The sequence below is a fragment of the Globicephala melas genome, chromosome X (genome assembly GCF_963455315.2).
Source record: "Globicephala melas chromosome X, mGloMel1.2, whole genome shotgun sequence".
In the NCBI taxonomy this organism is placed as follows: Eukaryota; Metazoa; Chordata; class Mammalia; order Artiodactyla; family Delphinidae; genus Globicephala; species Globicephala melas.
Genome location: NC_083335.1, coordinates 1088364 through 1112270, shown reverse-complemented (window position 1 = coordinate 1112270; position 23907 = coordinate 1088364). Strand labels below are relative to the sequence as shown.

The window sequence follows — 23907 nt, the reverse complement described above, 5'->3', positions numbered from 1 at the left end:
TGGGAGAAGCTACTTCAGTCAACAGCCCCAGAGGTCACTCAACACCAACCACCAGACATACAAGTAGAGATGCTTCCAAATGATTCCAGCCCCTAGCTGTCACATCTTCCCAGCTGAGGCCCCAGATACCATGGAGCAGAGAGACAGGCCATCCCTGCTGTGCCCTGTCCAAAGTCCTGACCCACAGAATCCAAGAACAAAACGAAATGGGCTTTTCTCATGACGCTAAGTTTTGGGGTCATCGGCAACTCAGCGATAGTAACTGGGACATGTAGAGAAAACCACTTTGAGGGGAGCAGTGGCCTTCAGTGGAGAGTTAACAGCCAAGGGAAGAAATACCCTGATATTCCACACATGCCAGGCTCACAGAAGAAGAGGCGTGGTAGCGAAGCAGGAAAACGGATCTGAAGGGGCAAACAGAAGTCATCTTGCATGGGGCCATTTTAGGATTTGAACCTTATTCTGAAGACAAGAGGGAGACATTGAAAGGTTTAGGCAGGGGACTGATAGTATGATCCCCAAAACGATGTGCAGCTTTTATTAGAGAAGAGACTAGAAACAGAAGAAGACTAGTTAGGAATGTAACATAATACGTCAAGTGTGAGGTGATGGGGCCTCGGGCTGTAGTAACAACTGTATAAATGAAACAGAAGAGATGGGAGAGGTGTTACCAAGGAAGAGTTGGCTGGATGTGTGGCTGTTCATCAGGGGGTGCAAGAATGAGGGAGAAGTAGATGATGAAGCTACGGTTTTGAGCCCGCTTGCCCTTTTGTCACTTCAAACCTAGAGTATCCATAAGCAAACTGACAATCTTATCAATCTACCCAGTCAGGAATCACACGTTTCTCTCAGCAGAGCACCTGTTCATTTCTATTGCCTGTGAGATCCTTGATGCTGCCACTTTTTTGTCCATATGTCCGTAGTCACTCCTATTGCCCATGAGTGGAAAATTCTTTTTTGGGGGGTTAAATTTGTGGAAGCTATGAGTGTTTGTTCCATACCTGAAATCTGTCAAAAGCTCTTTAAAAGATTCATGCATTCTCTTAAAAGGACTAATTACATACCATTAAGGTCCCAGTGGAATTCCCTCGATAACTCCGCCACTGCTTTCCATCAAGGCTATACATGATGATAAATTGAGAGATGTAGAGGCTGGAAAACTTCTGACGGGCGCCCTGGGTCATGATGCTGTGAATAATCATTGGTGTCAACAGATCCACCTACAGATGAAAACAACCCTTTATTTTAAATGTATGTACCACCTTCTGAAATCATTTATCAGCTTAAGAAGAATCTACATGGATACAGATACACCCAGTATTACCTTGGAGGTGCAGGTGAAGCAGAGACCAATGCTGAAATGTGGATGCATGTGAAGCTGTGGAATAAATGATGGGCACGTGTAGGAAATGTGCTCACTGAGTTCCCAGACTACTTCCTGACAAAGGAAATCACTTCCACATCATTGAGCTCCAATTTCCTCTGCACACGTCCTTTGTGCTGCACAAATTTAGTGCGGCTTCTTCTCTGTTTCCATTTCACTTTATATATAATTTCATTATAGTAAATTATTGCACCACATTGTAAAGTTTTCATGCTTTTTGCCTTCCTTGTTAGACTGAGATCCTTAATGCAGTAAACCTGTCTGAGTCACCTAACCTCTCTATGTCTCAATTTCTTTATCTGTAAAGTGGAGGGAATGATGGCATTTATGGCAAAAGGTTACCAGAGGATTAAAGAGTTAATACATTACATGTGCTGAGCTCACTGCTGAGCAGTAACGGAACAGTTACTACCTGTTAGCTTTTATATTCTCTCTAGCCCCAGCACCTAACGTAGCATCTGACGTAATACTGATGCTTAGCACATGTTTTGGAATGAATGAGTGAATAACAGTGGGTCTTAAAGAGGCAGGCATGGGTCACGCAAGCATTACAAGGCAGTAGCTATTACAGGAATTTTGACATCTGTTACTGCCCTAACAAGCCAGTCAAACTTAACTTCTCCCAGATTGGACTGGTCATGACTCTTGTGCTTAATGACTATCTTTTTCAGTTGACTGTAAGCTCCATCTATACATACACTCATTCATTCAAAGAATATATTTTTAGCATTTGTTATGTGCCAAGCACTGTTCTAGGTACTGGGAATAGAGTCGTGAACAATTAAAAAAAGAGTCCTGCCCTCATGGAACTTAAATTTGAGTTGGGGAAACAGACTATATATTATATATATGTTTTATTTGTTTACAGCTACACAAAGAAACAGTACAGTTCAACATAAGTCATGATTTTGTACCCGGTACTTTCAGTTGCTTATGCCACTTATTGGCTGTGTGACATGGGACAAGTTATTTAACTTTTCTGTGCTTCACCTTCCTTATCTGAAATGAAGATTGTTGTGGTAGGGATTTAGTCGCTTGATTTGTTTTCAGTACATAGTAAGGAAGCCCTGTATACTTTAATATTTTGATCATGATTTTGATAAAGTATAAAAAAGTTTACTGATCAAGTCAGTAAACTGTGTGAAACTGGAAGACTAGAGAATACTTTGGGAGACAGAGCTTGGCAAGCTGGAACACTGGCCAAATCTAAGAAGCGGAAATTTAATAGGCTGTATCACTCAGGGTTCTTTGGCTATGCTTGGAAAAGGTGCTCTGTTTACTAGTCTCATCAGACTGTATCCAGTGAGGCAGATAGATTTCCCCAAATAGAAATGAGGATGCTATTACAAAAAGGAAATACATAGGACAGATGCAGGGCAGCCAAATAGATTAAAATGTCCACTATGCGGTGATACATATAAAGTTGAAAGTGATAACCACAGAAATACAAGGTGAGAACATCTGGTTTGGCAGCTTCACAAACAAAAAAAATACTTAGGAATTAGCGAACAGTCAGGTCAAATTGAGTCATAATTGGCAGTGCCTACAAAACAAAACAAAATGAGCTGATGTGGCATTAACAGATGTACTCTTTGTGTCTGCTTGCTGGTAAGCTAGCTCATCTTTCCCTGATCCCTATTTATTATTTTATTTTAATTTTTTAAATTAATTAATTAATTTATCTTTGGCTGCGTTGGGTCTTCGTTGCTGCGTGCGGGCTTTCTCTAGTTGCGGCGAGCAGGGGCTACTCTTCGTTGCGGTGCGCAGGCTTCTCATTGCGGTGGGTTCTTGCTGCAGAGCATGGGCTCTAGGCACGTGGGCTTCAGTAGTTGTGGCACATGGGCTCATTAGGTGTGGCTCGCAGGCTCTAGAACGCAGGCTCAGTAGTTGTGGCACACTGGCTTAGCTGCTCTGCGGCATGTGGGATCTTCCCGGACCAAGGCTCAAACCTGTGTCCCCTTCATTGGCAGGCGGATGCTTAACCACTGCGCCACCAGGGAAGTTCCCTATTTATCATTTTAACCTCAGGGAAAATAGGAGAGCAGATGCAATCTTGCAAAGGAGTAAAGTATGTAGGGGAATTTCCTCAGCTGACTGAGAAAAAGATGAAAGCTGACGGACTAGAAGAGGATGCAGGTGGGGGAAGCAGGTGGTAAAACGTGTGTAATTAGTCCTGACTGATCACATGTTGGCGTGAAAATATTTTTGGATATTTCGGGTTAAAGAAAATGTATTATTATTATTGTTATTTTTTTGGCTGTGCTGTGTAGCTTGCAGGATCTTAGTTCCCCAACCAGGGATTGAACCCAGGCCCTCAGCACTGAAAGCACAGAGTCCTAACCACTGGACCACCAGGGAATTCCCAAGAAAATGTATTATTAAAATGATTTTCATTTTAATGATGTTCCTTTTTTTAATGCAGCTACTAGAAAATGTAAAATTACATGTGTGGTTTGCATTTGTGGGTCACATTACATTTCTATTGGACAGCACTGCTCCAGAGGAAATGGGGAAGTGAGAAAATACGAAAGGCTGGGTCATTTAAAAAGAAATTGAGTTAATCTAGGACACTTTCAGTTATGGCTCCAAGTTGGTTTATCAGATTGGACTAACTTCAGTAGGTGTTTCTTACTACTGGGTGGTGTAGAAATTGTGAAGAAGAAAGATTCAGTTTTAGAAAATGAAGAAGCCACATTTTCTTGGCTTGTGGGATGGGGGATTGAGCCATTTGTTTCTGTATTAAAATGAAGGGACTGTAGGACTCAAGGACATCTAGGCAGTTGAAGGCATCTAAAGATAGAATACAGTCTTGGGAGGTGGTAAGTTCAATGTTACAGAAAATATTCAGAGATTCTAATCCCAACAGAAAGATTAAAAACACAGTGTACTCAATTCTATTCCTGAGTCTTTCATTCCTGACTCTTTTGGTACAAATCATAAGCCACTCTACTCTTCAGTTCTTTCCTCGTCTATTACATGGAGTTTGATGAAAATGACTTTGGTATAAAGGAGATATAAAACTATAAAACGCTTTAAGCTTGCAAGAGGAATGTGTGATGTGATGGAATGCGATGCATTTTCTAACCTTGATCCAGGAAAAGGGGTCCTTGGTGCTCCAGGCATTGATTGATCCAGAATAATGAAGTCTGGCCAGCTTTGGGGCCCACTGTCCTTTGCCCAAGAAAGGGGAGAGAGATTAGATTCAGCTGGGTTGGTCCTAGTCATTTAGGAATAAAATGACTCTCTTGAGAAAGGTTAATGCTAGCTGTGGAGACGTTAAAGGCATAACGCATATTAGTATCAATGACCACCAATGTGGCCTGCGGGCTGTAGGTTGAGAACTCTCATCAGTGACTACTACCAGGCCTGTCCTTGTTGTCCATTGTATTTTCTAAAATTTAATAATTTTGTTGATTGTTAGTTGATTGTTAGTTACTAGTTAGCTAATACTGGAATGTGTTACCATCACTATCAAATAATATTATTACTTCTTTATTACCTAACGTATGTTCACTGGAGAAAAATTAGAAAATAAAATATAAAAATAAAACGTAAGTAAAAATAAAAATAAAAGAAGTAAAAAACAACATACTTCCGCCCAGAGAAAAATAATACTATTTTAGTATATAACTTTCAAGCCTCTTTTTCTTTCTTTCTTTTTTTTTTTGCGGTACGCGGGCCTCTCACTGTTGTGGCCTCTCCCGTTGCGGAGCACAGGCTCCGGACGCGCAGGCTCAGCGGCCATGGCTCACGGGCCCAGCCGCTCCGCGGCATGTGGGATCCTCCCGGACCGGGGCATGAACCCGTGTCCCCTGCATCGGCAGGCGGACTCTCAACCACTGCGCCACCAGGGAAGCCCTCTTTTTCTTTTCTTTTTTTTTTCAAAGTGGCCTTACAATTTGGTAATTCCTCCAGCAATTTGTTTGTTGGTTTTTCAAATGCAATTTTTTCCCTCTAAAACAGAGTTTGGCCAACTTTGTTCTGTAAATAATTTAACCTTTGCAGATCATCTTGTCTTGTTGCAATTACTTAAATGCTGTTGTAGAGCAAAAGCGGCCGCAGATGATTGCAAATGAAAGGGTGTGGCTTCTTTATGGACAGTGAAATTAGAATTTCATATAATTTTCACATGTCATGAAATACTATTCTTCTTTTGTTTTTTTCCCCCAATAATTTAAGAATAGAAAAGTGATTCTTAGCTTGAAGGCCATACAAAATCAAGTGATGGGCTGGATGTGGCCTGCGGGCTGTAGTTTGAGAACTCTCTCTAGATCCAGTTCAAGCTTTCTATCACTGCTCACAGAAAAATGTAGCTTCTTGCTACAGTGAAGAGAATGGACTCAAGGGAAGCCATACGGAAGGCAGGCAGGACATTTAAGGAGGCAGTGGCATTACTCAGGTGAGAAGTGATGATGGCCTGAATTAAGATGCTCACACTGGGAAATGGAGAAGAGAAAATAGATTTGAAAGGCACCTATGGAGACGGATTGGTTATCTGAATCTTTCCAATAGAAATAAAAAAGATATAATCAGCCCAGTGCTTTACGAGAAAGGAATCGTATTTACCATATTGTCCGGAAGCTGTAATCTGAAAATCTCTAATGTGTCCAGAAGCCATTCCCAGTGGAGTCTGACATTCTGAAATCACATGAAGGGAGCACAATGGTTAGAAGCGCAGAAAGTATCGCTGCACAAATGCAAGTCAATGAGAACACCAACAAATGCAAGTCAATGAGAACACCAACAAATGCAAGTCAATGAGAACACCAACAAATGCAAGTCAATGAGAACACCAACAAATGCAAGTCAATGAGAACACCAACAAATGCAAGTCAATGAGAACACCAACAAATGCAAGTCAATGAGAACACCAACAAATGCAAGTCAATGAGAACACCAGCAAATGCTCATATTTTTCAGTGTTTACTATGTGCCAAGAACTGTACTAAATATTTTATTGTACTATATCATTGAATTCACTCCAACAGGTAGGTGCTACTGCTACTCACATTGTGCAGCTGAGGAAACTAGGGTCAATACGTAAGTAGACCAGTGGTTCTCTTACTTGCTTAGGGTGAAAACTCAAATTCTTCCAAATGATATTTGTAAGTTATCTTTGGTAACTGAACCAAAACTAAGTTTCAAAATTTGCTCTTGGAGCTTCAGGGTCAAAGTGTTCAAAGCTTCAAGCATATCTGCCCTCCTCTGAGGGCTCTGACGATTTCTACCAGCAATATTCATTTTAGATTTGGAAAGGACTGTGAGCTGGTATGCGTTTCCCGACAAAAGCAACCGTCCTAGGAAGGGGGAAAGAGGTACAGAGGTGGGTGCCACTCACTCCTGTTGTACACCAGGAAGAGCGTGCTCATCCCAGCTTGCAGGTGCTCGCCAATAAGACATTCTATCCGCCAAATTCCAACTTTGGATGGTAGCATTTCCACTGTCTCAAAAACACCTTATCAAAACCAAAAGGAACAAAAATTATTTCTTTTCACACAAATGGGCATAAGATACACTGGCTTATGCAGAATATCAAAGGAGATCTACCCAAGTCAGTTGCACCATTCTTGGACCCCTCAAACCCAGAGTGCTTGGCATGTGACCCCTACAGCTGGAGGCCCTGGAAATTGAGTACTGACCCCAGGAAATGGGAGAGACTGGGTGACGGGATGCTTTGGTGGTGGAGACAGGAGAAAGATTGGCCTGCACTCAGTGCCTTTCGAAGCCAGAGGTGTATTTCTCATTGACGAGATGTGGGCTCCCTGCCTTGAGGGGTAAAGTAACTCCAGGAGCAAGAAGCTAGAGGGTGAATGCTGAGGGGCTGAGGAATCAGTCACAGTGACCACCCAGAATAAAGGTGGAAACAACCAGGTCAAGGGGATTTCATGAGGGACGGTCCCAAAAGGGAGTCTCTGAAGAGCCCCTGAAAGTACCCCACCAAACATAGAGTCAGATTGAAATATCTGCCTGGTGCAGACAGTGGTGCCATCCCTCGCCTCTGCCCTTGCCCCGCTGCGGTTCAGACCAGCAACAGCCAGGAGTGCAGGGGGAAGCATAAGGTAGCGAGACAGAAAACTCAACCAACTTGGAGGACGAGATACTGAACTTAAATCAAGTTCAGAATTTTGATTAATATCTTGGAGTAGACATTGTAATTTGTGACCTGAACTATATTTGTGATGTAAAGTGACTGCAGGACTGTTTATTACTTAAGAGTGAGCAGAGTATGGTAGGAGGAGCTTCAAGATGGCAGAGGAGTAAGACGTGGAGATCTCCTTATCCCCCGCAAATACATCAGAAATACAACTACATGTGGAACAACCCCTACAGAACACCTACTGAATGCTGGCAGAAGACCTCAGACCTCCCAAAAGGCAAGAAACTCCCCACGTACCTGGGTAGGGCAAAAAAAAAAAAAAAAGAAAAAACAGAGACAAAAGGATAGGGACGGGACCTGCACCAGTGGGAGGGAGCTGTGAAGGAGGAAAGGTTTCCACACACTAGGAAGCCCCTTCGCGGGCAGAGACTGCGGGAGGCGGAGGAGGGAGCTTCGGGGCTGCGGAGGAGAGCACGGCAACGGGGGTGTGGAGGGCAAAGCGGGGAGATTCCCGCACAGAGTATCGGTGCCAACCAGCACTCACCAGCCCGAGAGGCTTGTCTGCTCACCCGCCGAGGTGGGCGGGGCTGGGAGCTGAGGCTCAGGCTTCGGTTGGAGTGCAGGGAGAGGACTGGGGTTGGCGTCGTGAACACAGCCTGAAGGGGGTTAGTGCGCCACGGCTAGTGCACTGCAGGCTCGCCCCGCATCCGTACCCCTCCATCCCCCTGGCCTGAGTGAGCCGGAGCCCCCTAATCAGCTGCTCCTGTAACCCCGTCCTGTCTGGGTGGGGAAGAGACGCCCTCAGGAGACCTACACGCAGAGGCAGGGCCAAACCCAAAGCTGAGCCCCTGGGAGCCGTGAGAACAAAAAGAAGAGAAAGGGAAATCTCTCCCAGCAGCCTCAGGAGCAGAGGATTAAAGCTGCACAATCAACTTGATGTACCTGCATCTGTGGAATACCTGAATAGACAATGAATCATCCCAAAATGAGGAAGTGGACTTTGGGTGCAACTGTAGACTTGGGGTTTGCTTTCTGCATCAATTTGTTTCTGGTTTTATGTTTATGTTAGTTTAGTATTTAGAGCTTATTATCACTGGTATATTTGTTTATTGATTTAGTTGCTCTCTTCCTTTATATATATATATATATATATATATTTCCTTTTTCTCTTTTTGTGAGTGTGTATGTGTATGCTTCTTTGTGTGATTTTGTCTGTATAGCTTTGCTTTTACCATTTGTCCTAGGGTTCTGTCTGTCCATTTTTTTTTAGTATAGTTTTTAGCACTTGTTATCACTGGTGGATTTGTTTATTGGTTTGGTTGCTCTCTTCTTTTTTTTAAATTGCTTTTTAATTGTAATAATTTTTAAAAATTTTATTTTATTTATTTATTTTCCTTCTTTCCTTTTTTTCTCCCTTTTCTTCTGAGCCGTGTGGCTGACAGGGTCTTGGTGCTCCCGCTGGGTGTCAGGCCTGAGCCTCTGAGGTAGGAGAGCCGAGTTCAGGACATTGGACCACCAGAGACCTCCCGGGCCCATGTAATATCATACGGCGAGAGCTCTCCCAGAGATCTCCATCTCAACGCTAAGACCCAGCTCCACTCAATGACCAGCAAGCTCCAGTGCTGGATGCCCCACGCCAAACAACTAGCGAGACAGGAACACAACCCCACACATTACACCTAAATCAATTAGAGAAAGAAGAACAAAAAACCCCAAAGTTAGCAGAAGGAAAGAAACCATAAAGATCACATCAGAAATAAATGAAAAGGAAATGAAGGAAACTATAGCAAAGATCAATAAAACTAAAAGCTGGTTCTTTGAGAAGATAAACAAAATTGATAAACCATTAGCCAGACTCATCAAGAAAAAAAGGGAGAAGACTCAAATCAATAGAATTAGAAATGAAAAAGGAGAAGTAACAACTGACACTGCAGAAATACAAAGGATCATGAGAGATTACTACAAGCAACCATTTGCCAATAAAATGGACAACCTGGAAGAAATGGACAAATTCTTAGAAATGCACAACCTGCCAAGACTGAATCAGTAAGAAATAGAAAATATGAACAGACCAATCACAAGCACTGAAATTGACACTGTGATTAAAAATCTTCCAACAAACAAAAGCCCAGGACCAGACGGCTTCACAGGCGAATTCTATCAAACATTTAGAGAAGAGCTAACACCTATCCTTCTCAAAGTCTTCCAAAATACAGCAGAGGGAGGAAAACTCCCAAACTCATTCTACGAGGCCACCATCACCCTGATACCAAAACCAGACAAAGATGTCACAAAGAAAGAAAACGACAGGCCAATATCACTGATGAACATAGATGCAAAAATCCTCAACAAAATACTAGCAAACAGAATCCAACAGCACATTAAAAGGATCATACCCCATGATCAAGTGGGGTTTATTCCAGGAATGCAAGGATTCTTCAATATATGCAAATCAATCAACATGATACACCATATTAACAAATTGGAGGAAAACCATATGATCGTCTCAATAGATGCAGAAAAAGCTTTTGACAAAATTCAACGCCAATTTATGATAAAAACGTTCCAGAAAGTAGGCAGAGAGGGAAATTACCTCAACCATATATGGGCCATATATGACAAACCCACAGCCAACATCATTTTTAATGGTGAAAAACTGAAACCATTTCCACTAAGATCAAGAACAAGACAAGGTTGCCCACTCTCACCACTATTATTCAACATAGTTTTGGAAGTTTTAGTCACGGCAATCAGAGAAGAAAAAGAAATAAAAGGAATCCAAACTGAAAAGAAGAAGTAAAACTGTCACTGTTTGCAGATGACATGATACTATACATAGAGAATCCTCAAGATGCTACCAGAAAACTACTAGAGCTAATCAATGAATTGGGTAAAGTAGCAGGATACAAAATTAATGCACAGAAATCTCTTGCATTCCTATACACTAATGACAAAAATATCTGAAGAGAAATTACGGAAACACTTCCATTTACCATTGCAACAAAATGAATAAAATACCTAGAAATAAACCTACTTAAGGAAACAAAAGACCTGTATGCAGAAAACTATAAGACACTGATGAAAGAAATTAAAGATGATACAAACAGATGGAGAGATATACCATGTCCTTGGATTGGAAGAATCAACATTGTGAAAATGACTATACTACCCAAAGCAATCTATAAATTCAATGCAATCCCTATCAAACTACCAATGGCATTTTTCACAGAACTAGAACAAAAAATCTTAAAGTTTGTATGGAGACACAGAAGACCCCAAATAGCCAAAACAATCTTGAGAAAGAAATATGGAGGTGGAGGAATCAGACTCCCTGACTTCAGACTATACTACAAAGCTACAGTCATTAAGACAGTATGGTACTGGCACAAAAACAGAAATATAGATCAATGGAACACGATAGAAAGCCCAGAGATAAACCCACGCACATATGGTCACCTTATCTTTGAAAAAGGAGACAAGAATAGACAATGGAGAAAAGAGAGCCTCTTCAATAAGTGGTGCTGGGAAAACTGGACAGCTACATGTAAGAGAATGAAATTAAAACACTTTCTGGGCTTCCCTGGTGGTGCAGTGGTTGAGAGTCCGCCTGCCGATGCAGGGGACATGGGTTCGTGCCCCGGTCCGGGAAGATCCCACATGCTGTGGAGCGGCTGGGCCCATGAGCCATGGCCGCTAAGCCTGCGTGTCCGGAGCCTGTACTCCGCAACGGGAGAGGCCACAACAGTGAGAGGCCTGCGTACCGCAAAAACAAACAAACAAACAAAATACTTCCTAACACCATACACAAAAATAAATTCAAAATGGATTAAAGACCTAAATGTAAGGCCAGACACTATAAAACTCTTAGAGGAAAACATAGGCAGAACACCTTATGACATAAATCACAGCAAGATCCTTTTTGACCCACCTCCTAGAGAAATGGAAATAAAAACAAAAATAAACAAATGGGACCTAATGAAACTTCAAAGCTTTTGCACAGCCAAGGCAACCATAAACAAGACAAGAAGACAACCCTCAGATTGGGAGAAAATATCTGCAAGCGAAGCAACTGACAAAGGATTAATCTCTCAAATATAGAAGCAGCTCATGCAGCTCAATATCAAAAATAAACCAACTCAACCGAAAAATGGGCAGAAGACCTAACAGACATTTCTCCAAAGAAGACATACAGATTACCAACAAGCACGTGAAAGGATGCTCAACATCACTAATCATTAGAGAAATGCATATTAAAACTACAATGTGGTATCACCTCACACTAGTCAGAATGGCCATCATCAAAGTCTAGAAACAATAAATGCTGGAGAGGGTGTGGAGAAAAGGAACCCTCTTGCACTGTTGGTGAGAATATAAATTGATATAGCCACTATGGAGAACAGTATGGAGGTTCCTTAAAAAACTACAAATAGAACTACCATATGACCCAGCAATCCCACTCCTGGGCATATACTCTGAGAAAACCATAATTCAAAAAGAGTCATGTACCACTATGTTCACTGCAGCACTATTTACAATAGCCAGGACATGGAAGCAACCTAAGTGTTCATCGACAGAGGAATGGATAAAGAAGATGTGGCACATATATACCATGGAATATTAGTCAGCCATAAAAAGAAATGAAATTGAGTTATTTGTAGTGAGGTGCATGGACCCAGAGTCAGTCGTACAGAGTGAAGTAAGTCCGAAAGAGAAAAACAAATACCATATGCTAACACATATATATATATATAGAATTAAAAAAAAAAAAGGTCCTGAAGAACCTAGGGGCAGGACAGGAATAAAGAAACGACACAGAGAATGGACTTGAGGACACAGGGAGGGGGAAGGGTAAGCTGGGACGAAGTGAGAGAGTGGCATGGACTTATATATACAACCAAATGTAAAATAGATCGCTAGTGGGAAGCAGCTGCATAGCACAGGGAGATCAGCTCGGTGCTTTGTGACCACCTAGAGGGGCGGGATAGGGAGGGTGGGAAGGAGACGCAAGAGGGAGGGGATATGAGGATATAAGTATACGTATAGCTGATTCACTTTGTTATACAGCAGCAACTAACACACCACTGTAAAGGAACTATACTCCAATAAAGATGTTTAAAAAAAAAAGTGAGCTTAAAGTCACTGGGCTTATCAGAATTTTTACACAGAAACAGGGGAAGTTTACTTTCACTATTAAACCTGTTTTAAAGGGACACTGGAGAACTAAAATGAAATTATGTTTTGATCAACATTGTGAGGAGTGCTTAATCAATATATTGCTTTCATACATAAACAAATCAGTCTTTGGGAAACTACTGGTGCCATGTGGGGTTTGAGGTGGTAGAAAAATCCCTTTTTCCTAGGAAAGTGCTGGGACATCAATTATCCATTTATTCTGTCCTATTTCCTTTATAGCACATCATCTGTATCTGAAATTATCATGTTCACTTGCTAATTTATTTATTATCTCTCTGTAGGGTAAAGTTACTTGAAACAGTAAGCTACCCGAGAGCAGGGAGTTGGTCTGCTTTGTTCACTGGACGTATCCCCAGGGCACAGACCTTTAAAGTAGGTTTTCAGCAAGCACAGTAAGTTGAAGCAAGAGCGCAAAGTGGCCCGTACCCGGGTAGAGGCTGTAGACGGCCATTTTATACTCCTCCTTTTTCCGTACAGTGAACACATGTCCACTGAAATGAATAGAATGGATATTTTCATTGCTGCCCATGCTGAGCAGATACCATCGGATCTTCTGATCCTGAGCCATTGCTAAACCAGGTAGTGTATCCATCACATAGCCATTGATTGCTGGAGAAAGAACACAGAGAAAGCTGTTAAAATCTGTTGTATAAGTGTCTTTCCCTCCACTCCAGTCAAAAAATATTGATCCCTATGAGGATTCCACTCCCATACATATAGTCTCAAATCATACAGTGTCGAAACCTCAGGCTCAAGGTTCATTTCACAGCGAGTAATATTTGGGTGTGGAATATATTACCATGGAAGCGATACTTTTCTCTAAAAGTGGGGTCCTCCATCTGGATGTTGCAGGGAGCCCTGCAGTTCCTTTCCATGTTTTCAGTGAAGTACCAGCTCTTGGTCTCATCAAAAATAGTGAAAAACAGAGCAAATTCCTGCACTGTCACTTGTCTCCCATGGGCAGCGCTCAGAGTGTTTGTGCGGCAGATCAGAAGGGGTCCAATCAAGCCTGAGTGCACATCTTTTTCCTGAAAGACACCAGTCCTGTGAGCAAAAGTTCTCTCACCCATGAACCAGAGTGGATTTCTCATCAACTTTTATGCCACTCCAACCCACTCCCCATCTTCCCACAGTACAATTTCTTCCTCTTTAGTAGATTCCAGAGCGATATGTCTAAGCCATAAATATGATGACACCTCCCCTATTTAAAGCTTCCCATTATGCTTAGGATAAATACCAAACTTCCAACATAACACAAAGCCTCTTTCTTTTAAACCAGAAAGAGGCCAGCACAACACAGACCTGCTTACCAGATCAACATCAGAAAAATACGCCCAGGCTTTGCAGTCAAACTCATCTGTAGTTGGTGCCATATGATGCTGCACTTTCCAGAAGTAAGTTTTGGTTTCATTAGGCTCGACAAACTTTTTTCTAGGTTCTGCTCCTTGCCTCTGATCTTCCTCATAAGAAATAAGGCTAGAATAGAAGGAGTAGGGACGAGATGCCTGGTTTTTAAATGTTACCTGCAGAGCAAGAAAAAAAAAAAGAAAAGAAATTAAAAAAAGCAAGTGTTATGTTTTAAGATCTTGTAAAGTTCTTAGGTTAGGGTTTATAGCCCTAATAGCAATGCCGATTTGGGGGGTTTTTATCCAGGTTTTTAATAGCTGGAGGAAATGGTACAGAGTATGGATGTTGTTAGAACCCAAACCTAAAGATCTACAAAAGAAACTGAGACATTTTTGAATTCCAAAATCTTTATGGCATGAACTCAAAGTTGCAAAGGAGAAAATTTCTAAATACTTAAAAGCAATTCCAAAGTAAAAGGGAAAATATCACCACAGGGGTTTTAAGAGACCCTAACTCCAGGAACTGATACTCTTAAATTAAGGTTCTTCATGACAAATGCCAGGATGAATACTTACGATATTTAAAGAAGACTTGTTTTTCAAATTTAAAAAAATCATACATTTTCATGGGACATATGGAAAGTAAAATAAAATTGAAGTCAGAAAAAAATTCACTCACAATCCCATAATTTTAGATCCTCCTATATCCTTCATGTAAACAATCAATTGGGACAATGGATGACTGTTTCTGGAAAAAATAAAACTACCTTGATCTTTGGCTCACACACACCAAAAACAAATTCTAGTCTACAGGAATTATCGATGGATTAAAAAGTTAAATGTTAAGAAATTAAACTGTAAAAGAAAGTTGAAAAAAGTATAGGTGATTTTAAGAAAAAAAAATCTCTGTATAGGGAAGGATTTTAATAAACAAAAAAGCTATGAAAGTGTCATAAAGGAAAGATTTATGGGTTACTACCTAAAATTTCAAACCTGTTTTATTTTAAAAACCATTATATACAAAATTAAGAGAAAACAAACTTGGAAAAATATTATTCACTAAAATGATCAATGATCATTAATATATCAATGATCTATAATATACAAGGTAATATAAATGAACAAGAAAAGCACTCCCTCCAAAAATTTCAACTATGTAAATAACATTAATAGATAATTCATTAGAGAAAATCTTAAAATGTTCATGTACATTGCACTCCTGGAATTTCATCCTAGGAAGAGGGTTGTGGCTGCAGCATTACTTAAATAGTAAAAAAAAAAAAAAAAAAAAAAAAAAAAAACTATCTAAAAGGTTGTTCAAAGTAGGTGGTTAAGTAAACCATAAAAACATATAATGGACTAATATTCCATCATTTAAAAATATACGTAGGGTTTTTGTTTCCTGGTGCGCGAGGAGAGGGGATTAAGAGCGCTGTAAGGAACTCCAGAGACGGGCGCGAGCCGCGGCTAAAAGCGCGAACCCCAGAGACGGGCAGGAGACGCTAAGGCTGCTGCTGCCGCCCCCAAGAAGCCTGTGTGCAACCGCAGGTCACTATCCACACCCCGCTTCCGGGAGCCTGTGCCGCCCGCCACTGCCAGGGTCCCGGGATCCAGGGACAACTCCCCCGGGAGAACGCACGGCGCGCCTCAGGCTGGGGCAACGTCCCGGCGGCCTCTGCCGCCGCAGGCTCGCTCCGCACTCCGCGCCCCTCCCTCCCCCTGGCCTGAGTGCGCCAGAGCCCCCGAATCAGCAGCTCCTTTAACCCCGTCCTGTCTGAGCGAAGAACAGACGCCCTCCTGCGACCTACACGCAGAGGCAGGGCCAAATCCAAAGCTGAGCCCCGGGAGCTGTGACAACAAAGAGGAGAAAGGAAAATCCCTCCCAGCAGCCCCAGGAGCAGCGGATTAAAGCTCCACAATCAACTTGATGTACCTGCATCTGCGGAATACCTGAATAGACAACGAATCATCCCATATTGAGAAGGTGGACTTTAGAAGCAAAGATATATATATTTTTTCCCCTTTTTCTCTTTTTGTGAGTGTGTATGTGTATGCTTCTGTGTGAGATTTTGTCTGTATAGCTTTGCTTCCACCATTTGTCCTAGGGTTCTATCTGTCCGTTTTTTTTCTCTTAATAATTATTTTTTTATTTTAATAACTTTATTAATTTTATCTTACTTTATTTTACTTTATCTTCTTTCTTTCTTCTTTTCCTTCCTTCCCTCCTACCTTCCTTCCTCCCTCCCTCCCTCCCTCCTTTGTTTCTTTCTTTCTTTCTTTCTTTCTTTCTGCTTCTACTAATTCTTTCTTTCTACTTTTCTCCCTTTTATTCTGAGCCGTGTGGATGAAATGCTCTTGGTGCTGCAGTCAGCAGTCAGTGTTGTGCCTCTGAGGTGGGAGAGCCAACTTCAGGACACTGGTCCACAAGAGACCTCCCAGCTCCACATAATATCAAACGGCGAAAATCTCCCAGAGATCTCCATCTCAACACCAGCACCCAGCTTCACTCAACGACCAGCAAGCTACAGTGCTGGACATCCTATGCCAAACAACTAGCAAGACAGGAACACAACCCCACCCATTAGCAGAGAGGCTGCCTAAAATCATAATAAGTCCACAGACACCCCAAAACACACCACCAGACGTGGACCTGCCCACCAGAAAGACAAGATCCAGCCTCATCCACCAGAACACAGGCACTAGTCCCCTCCACCAGGAAGCCTACACAACCCACTGAACCAACTTTAGCCACTGGAGACAGACACCAAAAACAGCGGGAACTACGAACCTGCAGTCTGCAAAAAGGAGACCGCAAACACATTAAGATAAGCAAAATGAGAAGACAGAAAGACACACAGCAGATGAAGGAGCAAGGTAAAAAACCACCAGACCTAACAAATGAAGAGGAAATAGGCAGTCTACCTGAAAAAGAATTCAGAATAATGATAGTAAAGATGATCCAAAATCTTGGAAATAGAATAGAGAAAATGCAAGAAACATTTAACAAGGACCTAGAAGAACTAAAGATGAAACAAGCAGTGATGAACAACACAATAAATGAAATTAAAAATACTCTAGAAGGGATCAATAGCAGAATAACTGAGGCAGAAGAACGGATAAGTGACCTGGAAGATAAAATAGTGGAAATAACTACTGCAGAGCAGAATACAGAAAAAATAATGAAAAGAACTGAGGACAGTCTCAGAGACCTCTGGGACAACATTAAACACACCAACATTCGAATTATAGGGGTTCCAGAAGAAGAAGAGAAAAAGAAAGGGACTGAGAAAATATTTGAAGAGATTATAGTTGAAAACTTCCCTAATATGGGAAAGGAAATAGTTAATCAAGTCCAGGAAGCACAGAGAGTCCCATACAGGATAAATCCAAGGAGTAACATGCCAAGACACATAATAATCAAACTGTCAAAAATTAAATACAAAGAAAATATATTAAAAGCAGCAAGGAAAAAACAACAAATAATACACAAGGGAATCCCCATAAGGTTAACAGCTGATCTTTGAGCAGAAACTCTGCAAGCCAGAAGGGACTGGCAGGACATATTTAAAGTGATGAAGGAGAAAAACCTGCAACCAAGATTACCCAGCAAGGATCTCATTCAGATTTGATGGAGAAATTAAAACCTTTACAGACAAGCAAAAGCTGAGAGAGTTCAGCACCACCAAACCAGCTCTACAACAACTGCTAAAGGAACTTCTCTAGGCAAGAAACACAAGAGAAGGAAAAGACCTACAATAGCGAACCCAAAACAAATAAGAAAATGGGAATAAGAACATACATATTGATAATTACCTTAAATGTAAATGGATTAAATGCTCCCACCAAAAGACACAGACTGGCTGAATGGATACAAAAACAAGACCCATATATTTGCTGTCTACAAGAGACCCACTTCAGACCTAGAGACACATACAGTCTGAAAGTAAGGGGATGGAAAAAGATATTTCATGCAAATGGAAACCAAAAGAAAGCTGGAGTAGCAATTCTCATATCAGACAAAATAGACTTAAAAATAAAGACTATTAGAAGAGACAAAGGAGGACACTACATAATGATCAAGGGATCCAAGAAGAAGATATAACAATTGTATATATTTATGAACCCAACATAGGAGCACCTCAATACATAAGGCAAATACTAACAGCCATAAAAGGGGAAATCGACAGTAACACATTCATAGTAGGGGACTTTAACACCCCACTTTCACCAATGGAAAGATCATCCAAAATGAAAATAAATAAGGAAACACAAGCTTTAAATGATACATTAAACAAGATGGACTTAATTGATATTTATAGGACATTCCATTCAAAAACAACAGAATACACATTTTTCTCAAGTGCTCATGGAACATCCTCCAGGATAGATCATATCTTGGGTCACAAATCAAGCCTTGGTAAATATAAGAAAACTGAAATTGTATCAAGTATCTTTTCCGACCACAATGCTATGAAACTAGATATCAATTACAGGAAAAGATCTGTAAACAATACAAACACATGGACGCTAAACAATACACTACTTAATAACGAAGTGATCACTGAAGAAATCAAAGAGGAAATCAAAAAATACCTAGAAACAAATGACAATGGAGACATGATGACCCAAAATCTATGGGATGCAGCAAAAGCAGTTCTAAGAGGGAGGTTTATAGCAATACAATCCTACCTTAAGAAACAGGAAATATCTCGAATAAACAACCTAACCTTGCACCTAAAGCAATTAGAGAAAGAAGAACAAAAACCCCCCAAAGTTAGCAGAAGGAAAGAAATCATAAAAATCAGATCAGAAATAAATGAAAAAGAAATGAAGGAAACGATAGCAAAGATCCATAAAACTAAAAGCTGGTTCTTTGAGAAGATAAACAAAATTGATAAACCATTAGCCAGACTCATCAAGAAAAAAAGGGAGAAGACTCAAATCAATAGAATTAGAAATGAAAAAGGAGAAGTAACAACTGACACTGCAGAAATACAAAAGATCATGAGAGATTACTACAAGCAACTCTATGCCAATAAAATGGACAACCTGAAAGAAATGGACAAATTCTTAGAAAAGCACAACCTTCCAAGACTGAATCAGGAAGAAATAGAAAATATGAACAGACCAATCACAAGCATTGAAATTGAAACTGTGATTAAAAATCTTCCAACAAACAAAAGCCCAGGACCAGATGGCTTCACAGGCGAATTCTATCAAACATTTAGAGAAGAGCTAACACCTATCCTTCTCAAACTCTTCCAAAATATAGCAGAGGGAGGAAAACTCCCAAACTAATTCTACGAGGCCACCATCACCCTGATACCAAAACCAGACAACGATGTCACAAAGAAAGAAAACGACAGGCCAATATCACTGATGAACATAGATGCAAAAATCCTCAACAAAATACTAGCAAACAGAATCCAACAGCACATTAAAAGGATCATACCCCATGATCAAGTGGGGTTTATTCCAGGAATGCAAGGATTCTTCAATATATGCAAATCAATCAACATGATACACCATATTAACAAATTGGAGGAAAACCATATGATCGTCTCAATAGATGCAGAAAAAGCTTTTGACAAAATTCAACACCCATTTATGATAAAAAACCTGCAGAAAGTAGGCATAGAGGGAACTTTCCTCAACGTAATAAAGGCCATATATGACAAACCCACAGCCAACATCGTCCTCAATGGTGAAAAACTGAAAGCATTTCCACTAAGATCAGGAACAAGACAAGGTTGCCCACTCTCACCACTATTATTCAACATATTTTTGGAAGTTTTAGCCACAGCAATCAGAGAAGAAAAGGAAATAAAAGGAATGCAAATCGGAAAAGAAGAAGTAAAGCTGTCACTGTTTGCAGATGACATGATACTATACATAGAGAATCCTAAAGATGCTACCAGAAAACTACTAGAGCTAATGAACAAATTTGTAAAGTAGCAGGATACAAAATTAATGCACAGAAATCTCTGGCATTCCTATACACTAAGGATGAAAAATCTGAAAGTGAAATCAAGAAAACACTCCCATTTACCACTGCAACAAAAAAATAAAATATCTAGGAATAAACCTACCTAAGGAGACAAAAGACCTGTATGCAGAAAATTATAAGACACTGATGAAAGAAATTAAAGATGATACAAATAGATGGAGAGATATACCATGTTCTTGGATTGGAAGAATCAACATTGTGAAAATGACTCTACTACCCAAAGCAATCTACAGATTCAATGCAATCCCTATCAAACTACCACTGGCATTTTTCACAGAACTAGAACAAAAAATTTCAGAATTTGTATGGAAACACAAAAGACCCCGAATAGCCAAAGCAATCTTGAGAAAGAAAAACAGGGCTGGAGGAATCAGACTCCCTGACTTCAGACTATACTACAAAGCTACAGTAATCAAGACAGTATGGTACTGGCACAAAAACAGAAACATAGCTCAATGGAACAGGATAGGAAGCCCAGAGATAAACCCACGCACATATGGTCACCCTGTCTTTGATAAAGGAGGCAGGAATATACAGTGGGGAAAGGACAGCCTCTTCAATAAGTGGTGCTGGGAAAACTGGACAGCTACATGTAAAAGTATGAGATTAGCTCACTCCCTAACACCATACACAAAAATAAGCTCAAAATGGATTAAAGACCTAAATGTAAGGCCAGAAACTATCAAACTCTTAGAGGAAAACATAGGCAGAACACTCTGTGACATAAATCACAGCAAGATCCTTTTTGACCGACCTTCTAGAGAAATGGAAATAAAAACAAAAATAAACAAATGGGACCTAATGAAACTTCAAAGCTTTTGCACAGCCAAGGAAACCATAAACAAGACTAAAAGACAACCCTCAGAATGGGAGAAAATATTTGCAAATGAAGCAACTGACAAAGGATTAATCTCCAAAATTTATAAGCAGCTCATGCAGCTTAATAACAAAAAAACAAACAACCCAATCCAAAAATGGACAGAAGATCTAAATAGACATTTCTCCAAAGAAGATATACAGACTGCCAACAAACACATGAAAGAATGCTCAACATCACTAATCATTAGAGAAATGCAAATCAAAACTACAATGAGATATCATCTCACACCAGTCAGAATGGCCATCATCAAAAAATCTAGAAACAATAAATGCTGGAGAGGGTGTGGAGAAAAGAGAACCCTCTTGCACTGTTGGTGGAAATGTGAATTGGTACAGCCACTATGGAGAACAGTATGGAGGTCCCTTAAAAAACTACAAATAGAACTACCATATGACCCAGCAATCCCACTACTGGGCATATACCCTGAGAAAACCATAATTCAAAAAGAGTCATGTACCAAAATGTTCATTGCAGCTCTATTTACAATAGCCCGGAGATGGAAACAACCTAAGTGTCCATCATCGGATGAATGGATAAAGAAGATGTGGCACATATATACAATGGAATATTACTCAGCCATAAAGAAATGAAATTGAGCTATTTGCAATGAGGTGGATAGACCTAGAGTCTGTCATACAGAGTGAAGTAAGTCAGAAAGAGAGAGACAAATACCGTATGCTAACACATATATATGGAATTTAAGGAAAAAAATGTCATGAAGAACCTAGGAGTAAGACAGGAATGAAGACACAGACCTACTAAAGAACGGACTTGAGGATATGGGGAGGGGGAAGGGTAAGCTGTGATAAAGCGAGAGAGAGGCATGGACATATATACATTACCAAACGTAAGGTAGATAGCTAGTGGGAAGCAGCCGCATAGCACAGGGAGATCAGCTCGGTGCTTTTTGACCGCCTGGAGGGGTGGGATAGGGAGGGTGGGAGGGAGGGCGACGCAAGAGGGAAGAGATATGGGAACATATGTATATATATAACTGATTCATTTTGTTGTAAAGCAGAAACTAACACACCATTGTAAAGCAATTATACTCCAGTAAAGATGTTAAAAAAAATATATGTAGGGGGCTTCCCTGGTGGCGCAGTGGTTGAAAGTCCGCCTGCCGATGCAGGGGACACGGGTTCGTGCCCCGGTTCGGGAAGATCCCACATGCCGCGGAGCGGCTGGGCCCGTGAGCCAAGGCCGCTGAGCCGGCGCGTCTGGAGCCTGTACTCTGCATCGGGAGAGGCCATAACAGTGAGAGGCCCGAGTACCGCAAAAAAAAAAAAAAAAAAAAAAATATATATATATATATGTGTGTGTGTGTGTGTGTGTGTGTGTGTGTGTGTGTGTAGGAAGTGTTTTTAATGACATAAGAAATGTTTATGACATATTTATTTAGAAAAGAAGGATGATCCATTGTGTAATTTTGAATACATAAAGAGAATACATAGGAAAAACATAAGAACATACAGCAAAATGATAATTATGGTATTATTTTTCAACTTCCTTATTTTCTATAAACTTTTTCAAAAGTGAGAATACATTATTTTTATTTAAAAAAATTATTGGAGTATAGTTGATTTACAATGTTGTGTTCGTTTCAAGTGTACAGCATAGTGAATCAGTTATACATATACATGTATCCACTCTTTTTTTTTTTTTTTTGCAGTACGCGGGCCTCTCACTGTTGTGGCCTCTCCCGTTGCAGAGTACAGGCTCCAGACGCGCAGGCTCAGCGGCCATGGCTCACGAGCCCAGCCGCTCCACGGCATGTGGGATCTTCCGGGACCGGGGCACGAACCCATGTGCCCTGCATCGGCAGGCGGACTCTCAACCACTGCGCCACCAGGGAAGCCCTATCCACTCTTTTTTAGATTCTTTTCCCATATAGGTCATTACAGAGTATTGAGTGGAGTTCCCTGTGCTATACAGCAGGTTCTTACTAGTAGTGTGTATATGTCAGTCCTGATCTCCCAATGTATCCCTCCCTCCTCCCTTCCCCCTTGGTAACCATAAGTTTTGTTTTCTACAACTGTGACTCTATTTGTTTTGTAAATAAATTCATTTGTACCCTTTTTAAAGATTTCATATATAAGCGATATCTTATGATATTTCTCTTTCTCTGTCTGACTTCACTCAGTATGACAATGTCTAGATCCATCCATGTTGCTACAAATGGCATTATTTCATTCTTTTTTATGGCCATTATTTTTAGAATCAGAAATCTAAAATACACACACGGGATTAATTTTCTTGTAATTTCATTGTCCTCAACTTACCATGATGTTGTCTTCGACTTCTGCTCTTATATATGGTCCCAAGAGTCCCAAATGTTCATTTAGTTCTCCGCGGTATAAGGGCTGAGTAAAGGAGCCATCAGCATATTCCTCAAATACCACCTTTTTGAACTGAGGGACACCTCCATTCTCAGCTCTGGAGAAAAAAGCAGAGGAAAAGCAATATCCTCATGGACCAGGTGGGTAGAAATGCCTCACATTGTTGTGTTCCCTGTATTTGAGATACATTTGGTAGAATTGATGATGAATTGGAAATGTAATGGAGAAGGGAGGGAGAAAGAGGGATTAGAGATAACCTCCCGGTTTCTGATTTGGGCAAATGGATGGATGGTGATGCAGCTCACTGAGATGGAGAACCCTAGAAGGGCAGGTTGCTGTATACAGTTCTGGACACATGGGGTATCTATGGGGATTATATTGGGAAATACATGGAGACTGGGAGTTCACAGAAGAGGTCTGCATGAAGATTATCTATATTTAGATGGTAACAAAATCATGGAAGTGGCTTATCAAAGCCACTAGTCAATTTTATGTCCTCATCTTACTCAACATCTAAGCAACATTTTGCATAGTTAACCACTCCATCCTCCTTGACATACTCTCTCCAGGCTTCTCTAGTATATAAGATCCATGAAAGCAGCGGGATTTGTCTGTTTTGTCCACTGTTGTACTCCCAGCAGCTGGAACAAGTGCCTGCCACATA

At 40.7% G+C, this 23907-nt stretch overlaps 1 protein-coding gene across 1 annotated transcript in view; it reads right to left on the bottom strand.

Annotated features, from left to right (window-relative positions):
* F8 (coagulation factor VIII) overlaps positions 1-23907 on the bottom strand; it is a 120354-nt gene that overhangs the window by 25866 nt on the left and 70581 nt on the right. The window contains exons 15-22 of the mRNA XM_030850233.2: positions 23187-23340; positions 13985-14197; positions 13474-13702; positions 13101-13283; positions 6723-6839; positions 5951-6022; positions 4470-4555; positions 1065-1220 (exon numbers count right to left, since the gene is read on the bottom strand). Of these exons, the coding sequence (XP_030706093.2) occupies positions 1065-1220; positions 4470-4555; positions 5951-6022; positions 6723-6839; positions 13101-13283; positions 13474-13702; positions 13985-14197; positions 23187-23340 (1210 nt within the window). The remainder of the gene's footprint in view (positions 1-1064; positions 1221-4469; positions 4556-5950; positions 6023-6722; positions 6840-13100; positions 13284-13473; positions 13703-13984; positions 14198-23186; positions 23341-23907) is intronic.